The sequence below is a fragment of the Lepidochelys kempii genome, chromosome 7, assembly GCF_965140265.1.
Source record: "Lepidochelys kempii isolate rLepKem1 chromosome 7, rLepKem1.hap2, whole genome shotgun sequence".
Taxonomy (NCBI): Eukaryota; Metazoa; Chordata; order Testudines; family Cheloniidae; genus Lepidochelys; species Lepidochelys kempii.
This window is the reverse complement of record NC_133262.1, coordinates 81,891,131-81,900,911: the sequence shown is the minus strand read 5'-3', so window position 1 is coordinate 81,900,911 and position 9,781 is coordinate 81,891,131. Positions and strand designations below refer to the sequence as shown.

General features: G+C 44.7%; 1 protein-coding gene across 2 annotated transcripts in view; it reads left to right on the top strand.

Annotated features, from left to right (window-relative positions):
* The first annotated feature begins 2,238 nt into the window (after nucleotides 1–2,238).
* The window catches only part of DNA2 (DNA replication helicase/nuclease 2), a 34,972-nt gene continuing 27,429 nt past the window's right edge, over nucleotides 2,239–9,781 (top strand). For both annotated transcript variants that reach the window (XM_073353478.1, XM_073353477.1), the window contains exons 1-3: nucleotides 2,239–2,447; nucleotides 3,485–3,664; nucleotides 9,524–9,707. In XM_073353478.1, coding sequence (XP_073209579.1) covers nucleotides 2,365–2,447; nucleotides 3,485–3,664; nucleotides 9,524–9,707 — 447 coding nt within the window. In that variant the 5' untranslated portion in view covers nucleotides 2,239–2,364. The remainder of the gene's footprint in view (nucleotides 2,448–3,484; nucleotides 3,665–9,523; nucleotides 9,708–9,781) is intronic.

The window sequence follows — 9,781 nt, the reverse complement described above, 5'->3', positions numbered from 1 at the left end:
TTACCACTAGCAAGAAAATTTCTTTCTGGTAGTATGTGACCAGTGGCTGACTAAAGTGACACAACACAATTTTATCAAAACAAACATATTGTTTATTCACCTACAGGTACATAGCAAACAGGGAAAATGGATAAAACAAGGAAAGGCTGGTTCTTGCCCATGCTATTTTGCCCTTGGAAGTGTTGGGTAAATTGCACTCTGCTCAGACATCGCTTGTCCTGGACTGGGAGTGACAGACAGCCCCTCTAACATGCTCTTTTTCCCTCAGAGACTGATCTCCACCTGCTGCAATCTACTTAAGGCCTCCTTCCTTCCTGGGCTGGGGACTTGGTTTAATAGGCCCTTGGATTTGAACCTGGTGAGAATAAACCTGGCTAGCCCAGCTGGAGCTAGGCAGGTGAGTATTCCCCAGTTAATAGTTTCCCCATTGTTTCCTTAGGTATCTCTGATACTTTCTCTGACAATACGGTACCTTATCTTTGCTGCTGTTTCCCCTCTTACAGCCTTCTTTGATTTGACTCCTTGTAACCAGGCAGGGTATCAAGCATATGAACTGAGGTACACATGATGTTCATAAAAAAATTTCCTTTTCTCCCTCATTTGCCACAGAAATAAAGGGGACACTTTCCATTATCATGCAGTGTAAGATGTTTGAGACTGCTTCCCTGAAATCAACACTCAAGGTTTCGAAGCAAGGACAGCTAGAGAGATCCTTAGCCTAGAAGGGGACTTTTCTTAACTACTTATGCTGGGAAGAAGATTATGAAGTGGGAGTCAAAAAAACTAACAATTTTGGGAATCATTAGGAAAGGGATAGATAAGACAGGAAATATATTGCCTCTATATAAATCCATGGTACGCCCACATCTTGAATACTGTGTGCTGATCTGGTCTCTCCATTTCAAAAAATATATATTGGAATTGGAAAAGGTACATAAAAGGGCAACAAAAATGGTTAGGGGTATAGAACGGCTTCCATATGAGGAGAGATTAATAAGACTGGGACTTTTCAGCTTGGAAAAGGGGGGAATATGATAGACGTCTATAAAATCATGACACGTGGAGAAAGTAAATAAGGAAGTGTTATTTACGCCTTCACGTAACAGAAGAACTAGGGGTCACCAAATGGAATTAACAGGCAGCAGATATAAAATAAACAAAATGAAGTATTTCTTCACACAAGGCACACTCAACCTGTGAAACCCTTTGCCACAGGATTTTGTGAAGGCCAAGACTATAATAGGGTTAAAAAAAGAACTAGCTAAGTTCATGGAGGATAGGTCCATCAATGGCTATTAGCCAGGATGGGCAGGGATGCAAAACCATGCTCTGAAGTGTTCCTAACCCGTTTGCCAGAGACTGGGAATGGGCGATGGAATGGATCACTTGATTATCTGTTCTGTTCATTCCCTCTGAAGCACCTGGCATTGGCCACTGTGAGAAAACGGGCTACTGGGCTAGATGGACCACGGGTCTGACCCAGTATGGCCATTTTTATGTCTGAAGTCCTTTCTTACAGGTTTGGTGTTTGTAAGACATGCTTTTATTTCGTAGGCAGAGTTTTCTAGAGCTTCCCTAAACAATATGAAATCTAGTCAGTTAAAAAAAAAAGTATTTGAATGTAGTTTGAGATACTACACTGAGTCCCTGACATATTTTATGGCTTCACCCCGCTGTTCTGTGTCTGCTTTTCAAATGTATTTTTCTCTCCCCTTTTGCTGTGGGCGGACTATGCACAAATAACCTGAAAAACAAACCACACCCCCCCCAGCCTGATATCAGCTCCACCCATTCAAACTGCTCTCCTCTGTAACACCAGCAGCAAGGAGCGGTGACAGTGCCACGAGCCCGGCCGCACTTCAGACGAGCTGGCGGCAGCAGCGTGAGGCTGGGCGGGGACAGAGCAGATGCGCTGTAATGCCGGTCTGGATTGTCTCCGGCACGGCGCAGTGGCCCTTGAACGTCACATGGCACTTTCGCCGGGCGGCTGCTCGTTCTACGGAAGCCCGGCAGGCCGGCCCGGGAATAACACTGTACTCTCCCCCTCCCCCCCCGTCCGACGCACTCGGGACAAAGAGCCACAGCCTGCTACCTGGCAGCGACGCCCCCTCCCCCCAACGTGCCCTGCGCGAGCCGCTCGCTGCGCTGGCCGGCCTTCCATTGGCTGAGCGCCGCTCGCGCCCGCCGTCCCCCCACCAGCCTGCACCACGCGGGCCGGTATTTCTGTCCCGCCCCTGAGCTGAGCGCGGCGTTACAGAACCTGCGCGACTCTTCCAGGCTGGCGGGACTTTAATTCATAGGCGGTCGCGCCTCCGTCACCGCCCTCTCCGCCCGGTATCGGGTCTCTCGGCTTCCACCATCGTCATGGAGCTGGGGCGGGAAGAGCAGCGGGTGCTGGAGGAGCTGATGGAGAAAAGCGCCTGTGAGGCGCTGGCCCCGGCGGAGAGGTACCGCCCGGGGGAGGGATCCGCCACAGCGCGCGCTGTTCGAAGTAGGAACGAGGTTCAGGGCCAGCCGCCTTCTCAGCCTGCCCGGCCCGCTCCGCGCTCTCGCTGCGGGGCCCGAGCCCCCCTTGCCGGCCCCTCGCTTCGGGGGATCCCGGCGCCCTGTGCCCAGTTCCTCTGCCCCGGGGGGCCGGCCCCGCGCCCGGGGCTGTCAGTCCGAGCCCGGGGAGCGGCTCGGAAAGCAGCGGCGATTGTAGCCCGAGGTGTTTCACTGTGGCTGGTGGCCAACAGGCAGTTCTCTGGTAGGAACTAGGGCGTCCTGTGTCCCGGAACCAGCTTCCAGGCTGCGTCTCTGTACTGAGGAGGAGGGTGGCTGCGAGCCACAGGGCAGAGCTCCCCGGTCTGTCTTTGGGGTGGGTGGGAAGGCGTCTCTTTCAAACAAAACAACAACGTCCTTGGAACAAATTGAATTTGGAGTTTCTAGACCAGCGGTTCTGAAACTTCATTGCACTGCGACCCCCTTTCTGAGGACAAAAATTACTACATGACCCAGGAGGGGGGACCAAAGTTGGAGCCAACCACCTGGGGGGGCAAGAGGGGGCAAAGCCTGAACTGCTCTGAGTGGGGGGGGGGGGGGTCCAAAGCTGAAGCCCAAGGGCTTTAGCTTCAGGTAGAGGGCTTGTAAAGTGAGCCCTGCCGCTGCCTAATGCTGAAGCCCTCAGGCTCTGGCTTCAGGTCCAGGCCCAGCCTGGCGAGTCTAAACCAGCCCTGGTGACCCCATTAAGATGGGTTTGTGACTGTACCCAACCCACAGTTTGAGAACTACTGTTCTAGAGCAGTGCATTGTTGATGTAGGCTCCAGAGCTCCTTTGCTATTTTCAGCCAGATTTCCCAGAAAAACTCTACCTTGGGATGACACATGGCAGAGGAATGAAAACTTGTTTTACGTTAGGAAGCTTACTTCAGTCTTAAATATGGAGTGGCTGTGACCTCCAAACACCACTGTGTATTTGGTTGCATTAATGTAACTGTTTCTTAAGTTTTCAGAAGAGAGCAGTTGACTTAAGTGACACAACACTCAGCAAAGGTTTGAACAACAGATACCGTATCTTAAGAATCAATGTAGTACAGAAAAATGAGGATGATCCTGAGAAACACCTGACAATTACGGCTTCTCAATCACTTGAAGATACAGAACTGTGTATTCTAAGGAATGACTGGTAACTGATATGTAAACATAAATATTTTCTGTGAGGGGATATGGTGTTCTATTATGAACTAAGTTGTCTGCATGCTCTCTTCTGGGTGGGGTTTTTATAGGGCTGTCAAGTGATCAAAAATTAATTGCACGATTATACAATAATAGAATATTATTTATTTAAATATTTTTGGATGTTTTCTACATTTTTCAAATATATTTCAATTACAGCACAGAATACAAAGTGTATAGTGCTAATTTTATATTTATTTTTATTACAATTTTCTGCACTGTAAAACAGCAAAAGAAATAGTATTTTTCAGTTCACCTCATACAATACAATATGATGTGATTTGGAATATCAGAGACTTGGTGGGATAACTCACCTGGCTGGAGTACTGTCATGGATGGATATAAACTGTTCAGGAAGGACAGGCAGGGCAGAAAAGGTGGGGGAGTTGCGTTGTATGTAAGAGAGCAGTATGACTGCTCAAGCTCCGGTATGAAACTGCAGAAAAACGTGAGAGTCTCTGGATTAAGTTTAGAGGTTTGAGCAACAAGGGTGATGTCATGGTGGGAGTCTGATATAGACCACCAGACCAGGGGGATGAGGTAGATGTGGCTTTCTTCCGGTAAAAATGGACGTTTCTAGCTTGCATGCCCTGGTTCTCATGGGAGACTTCAATCACCCTGATATCTGCTGGGAGAGCAATACAGCAGTTCACAGAGAATCCAAGAAGTTTTTGGAAAGTGTAGGGGACAATTTCCTGGTGCAAGTGCTGGAGGAACCAACTAGGGGCAGAGCTCTTCTTGACCTGCTGCTCACAAACTGGGAAGAATTAGCAGGGGAAGCAAAAGTGGAGGGGAACCTGGGAGGCAGTGACCATGAGATGGTCGAGTTCAGGATCTGACACACGGAAGAAAGGAGAACAGCAGAATACGACCCTGGACTTCAGCAAAGCAGACTTTGACAACCTCAGGGATCTGATTGGCAGGATCCCCTGGGAGAATAACATGAGGGGGAAAGGAGTCCAGGCGAGCTGGCTGTATTTTAAAGAATCCTTATTGAGGTTACAGGAACAAATCATCCTGATATGTAGAAAGAACAGTAAATATGGCAGGTGACAGCTTGACTTAACAGTGAAATTCTTGCTGATCTTAAACACAAAAAAGAAGCTTACAAGAAGTGGAAGATTGAACAAATGACCAGGGAAGAGTATAAAAATATTGCTCAGGCATGCAGGAGTGAAATCAGGAAGGCCAAATCACATCTGGAGTTGCAGCTAGCAAGAGATGTTAAAAGTAACAAGAAGGGTTTTTTCAAGTATGTTAGCAACAAGAAGAAAGTCAAGGAACGTGTGGGCCCCTTACTGAATGAGGGAGGCAACCTAGTGACAGAGGATGTGGAAAAAGCTAATGTACTCAATGCTTTTTTTGCCTCTGTCTTCACGAACAAGGTCAGCTCCCAGACTACTGCATGGGGCAGCACAGCATGGGGAGGAGGTGACCAGCCCTCTGTGGAGAAAGAAGTGGTTTGGGACTATTTAGAAAAGCTGGACGAGCACAAGTCCATGGGGCCGGATGCGCTGCATCCGAGAGTGCCAGAGGAGTTGGCGGATGTGATTGCAGAGCCATTAGCCATTATCTTTGAAAACCCATGGCGATCGGGGGAGGTCCCAGACGACTGGAAAAAGGCTAATGTAGTGCCCATCTTTAAAAAGGGAAAGAGGAGGATCCAGGGAACTACAGGCCAGTCAGCCTCACCTCAGTCCCTGGAAGAATCATGGAGCAGGTCCTCAAGGAATCAATTCTGACGCACTTAGAGGAGAGGGAAGAGTCAGCATGGATTCACCAAGGGCAAGTCATGCCTGACGCATCTAATTGCTTTCTGTGATGAGATAACTGGCTCTGAGGATGAGGGGAAAGCAGTGAACGTGTTCTTCCCTGTCTTTAGCAAAGCTTTTGACACTGTCTCCCACAGTGTTCTTGTCAGCAAGTTAAAGAAGTATGGGCTGGATGAATGGACGATAAGGTGGATAGAAAGCTGGCTAGATTATCGGGCTCAACGGGTAGTGATCAATGGCTCCATGTCTAGTTGGCAGCTGGTATCAAGCGGAGTGCCCCAAGGTTCGGTCCTGGAGCTGGTTTTGTTCAATATCTTCATTAATGAGCTGGAGGATGGTGTGGACTGTACCCTCAGCAAGTTTGCAGATGACACTAAACTGGGAGGAGAGGTAGGTATGCTGGAGGGTAGGGATAGGATACAGAGTGACTCAGACAAATTAGAGGATTGGGCCAAAAGAAATCTGATGAGGTTCAACAAGGACAAGTGCAGAGTCTTGCACTTAGGACGGAAGAATCCCATGCACCGCTACAGGCTAGGGACCGAATGGCTAGGCAGCTGTCCTGCAGAAAAGGACCTAGTGGACGAGAAACTGGATATTGGTCAACAGTGTGCCCTTGTTGCCAAGAAGGCTAATGGCATTATGGGGTGTATAAGTAGGGGCATTGTCAGCAGATCGAGGGATATGATTGTTCCCCTCTATTCAACATCGGTGAGGCCTCATCTGGAGTACTGTGTCCGGTTTTGGGCCCCACACTACAAGAAGGATGTGGATAAATTGGAAAGAGTCCAGCGAAGGGCAACAAAAATGATTAGGGGTCTGGAACACATGACTTATGAGGAGAGGCTGAGGGAACTGGGATTGTATAGTCTGCGGAAGAGAAGAATGAGGGAGGATTTGATAGCTGCTTTCAACTACCTGAAAGGGGGTTCCAAAGAGGATGGATCTAGACTGTTCTCAGTGGTAGCTGATGACAGAACAAGGAGTAATGGTCTCAAGTTGCAGTGGGGGAGGTTTAGGGTGGATATTAGAAAAAACTTTTTCACTAGGAGGGTGGTGAAGCACTGGAATGCGTACCTAGGGAGGTGGTGGAATCCCCTTCTTTAGAAGTTTTTAAGGTCAGGCTTGACAAAGCCCTGGCTGGGGATTGGTCCTGCTTTGAGCAGGGGATTGGACTAGATGACCTCCTGAGGTCCCTTCCAACCCTGATATTCTATGAATACTGTAGTGCAATCTCTTTATCATGAAAGATGAACTTAGAAATGTAAAATTATGTACAAAAAATAACTGCATTCAAAAAAAAAATGTAAAACTTCAGTGCCTTCGCAGTCCTACTTCTTGTTCAGCCAATTGCTCAGACAAACAAGTTTGTTTACATTTGTAGGAGATAATGCTGCCCGCTTCTTGCTTACAGTGTCATCTGAAAGTGAGAATGGGCCTTCGCGTGCCACTTTTGTAGCCGGCATTTCAAGGTATTTACATGCCAGATATGCTAAATGTGCATATACCCCTTCATGCTTCGGCCACCAATCCAGAGGACTTGCTTCCATGCTGATGACACTCGTTAAAAATATAATGCGTTAATTCCTTGGGGGAGAATTGTATGTCTCCTGCTCTGTTTTACCTGTCTTTTGCCAATATTTCATGTTATAGGAGTCTCGGACCCAGCACATGTTGGTCATTTTAAGAACGCTTTCACTGCAGATTTGACAAAACACAAAGCGGGTACCAGTGTGAGATTTCTAAAAATAGGTAGAGTATTCAACCCAAGGATTAAGACTCTGAAGTGCCTTCCAAAATTTGAGGGATGAGGTGTGGCGCATACTTACAGAAATCTTAAAAGAGCCACGCTCCGAAGCGGAAACTACGGAACCTGAACCACCGAAGAAGAAAATCAACCTGCTGGTGACATCTGACTCCGATGATGAAAATAAACATGCGTTGGTCCGTACTGCTTTGGATCGTTATCGAACAGAACCTGTGAATCTTTAGCGCATCTGGCACGAAAATATCTTGCGATGCCAGCTACAGCAGTGCCATGCGAACACATGTTCTCGCTTTCAGATGACATTGTAAGCAAGAAGCAGGCAGTATTATCTCCTGCAAATGTCAACAAACTTGTTTGTCTGAGCAATTGGCTGAACAAGAAGTAGGACTGTGTGGACTTGTAGGCGCTAAAGTTTTACATTGTTTTATTTTTGAATGCAGTTATTTTTTGTACATAATTCTAAATTTGTAAGTTCATCTTTCATGATAAAGAGATTGCACTACAGTGCAGTATAAGGTGAACTACAAAATACTATTTTACCATTTTTATATTTTTATTACAAATATTTTCACCGTAAAGTGAGCACTGTACACTTTGAATTCAGTATTGTGATTGAAATGAATATACTTGAAAATGTACAAAAACTTCCAAAAATATTTAATCAATTTCAATTGGTATTCTATTTAATAGCGCAATTAAAATGGCGATTAACAGCAATTTTTTGTTAATCACGTGACTTAACAGCGATTAATCGACAGCCCTAGTTTTTCACTATCTTAAAGATGAAAACAAAATTCAAATATATTATCTTAATACAGGTTTCAGAGGAACAGCCGTGTTAGTCTGTATTCGCAAAAAGAAAAGGAGTACTTGTGGCACCTTAGAGACTAACCAATTTATTTGAGCATGAGCTTTCGTGAGCTACAGCTCACTTCATCAGATGTTTACCGTGGAAAGTCTGCTGCAGTTTCCACGGTAAACATCTGATGAAGTGAGCTGTAGCTCACGAAAGCTCATGCTCAAATAAATTGGTTAGTCTCTAAGGTGCCACAAGTACTCCTTTTCTTTTTATCTTAATACAATTAATATAATATCAACTCAATATATGACTTAATATGGTATCAACATGTTAGTGTCTTTTATTAATCTTGAGAGCAGCTGGTATCAAATGTCAATTATATTGTCTTCTAGTCTTCACATCATTTTGTCATGGCTTAATACTCTAACAAACATGCAAAATGGTGAAACTGTAAATGTGCTGTTTTATGTGCTAATTGCAGCAGTTTGTGCTAATTGAACTGATGACATGGCCTCCAGGAACACTGATTCTGTAAAGTATGTAGGTTGCACGTTTCTCAAGATACACAGTCTCAGTAAGAATAACCGTGTCATAAAGTGAGTTTCATTTCAGATCACTAAATTTGAGAGTAGCTGTTTAGTGGAAAATACAGCGGAACTAGTTTAATGCAGAATCCCTATCCCCTGGATTTCATGGGCTCAGTTTTTGGGAGCTCTACTCCAGATGCTAAAGTTGGCAAACTTCAGTTATATGAAGATAGGGCAATGCCAAAAAGCAATCACTTAAAATAAGTTAAAGACAGGCTTTCAAGAAGAGGATAACTTGTGGTAGAGAATTAAAATCTTGGTTGGGATGGGACACTTTCAGAGTGTGATTGCTTTTATAAGGGGCACTGGCAAGTAATTGTTCTCAGTTGTTGTATTACATTGGATAATCTGGTAGAATGTCTTCCTGATTCTGTTCTATTCTGAAGTCACTACTGCAGTTCTTCTTAAAAAATTATCTTAGATTCTGCTTACAAATGAGGCTATATAGAACTGATAAAAATCTTGCAGAATTCTATTTGACGTTACTGTAAATGAGTAGAAAGTCAGTTCTGTACGAAGTCCATGATCATGTACAAGATCTGAGTGCAAAACATACTGGATTAGTTTGTGAGACTGCTCTTGGTGGGGTTTGAATTATTTGAGTACATGTGTGTTGTCTGTAACAGAAATTTGTGCAATTTTTTTTTTTGTTTTGAAATACGCTTTCTCTCAAATATTAAGATACTGTTTCTGTAACAGTCAGTGAAAATCATGCTTGTTTTACTAGTGTAAATTGCTTTTTATTTAATTTGTTTTCAGTGGTTTTTCCAGGCTGACTTTTTGAAAAATTGGATGGTTTACTCTGATTTTGGAATATGAACTTCATTTCTAATATATCCTTATGTCTTGCAAATGGTTATTGCAATTTGTAATTACTTTATAGGTATTCTGTTCCAGTAGTTCCAGGAGACATCATTCACTTAGAAGGAGATTGTCATTCTGGTACCTGGATAATAAATAGAGACTCTGGATATCTAATTCTGTACCCAGATTTGCTGCTTTCTGGCACTACAGTATCAAATAGTATTCGATGTATGAGAAAAGCAGTACTGAGTGAAAAGTTCAGGGTGAGTACGGAAACCATGGAATATAAAACATCCTAAAACTGGTGACAAATCACTTAAAAAAAAGTCCATGCTTT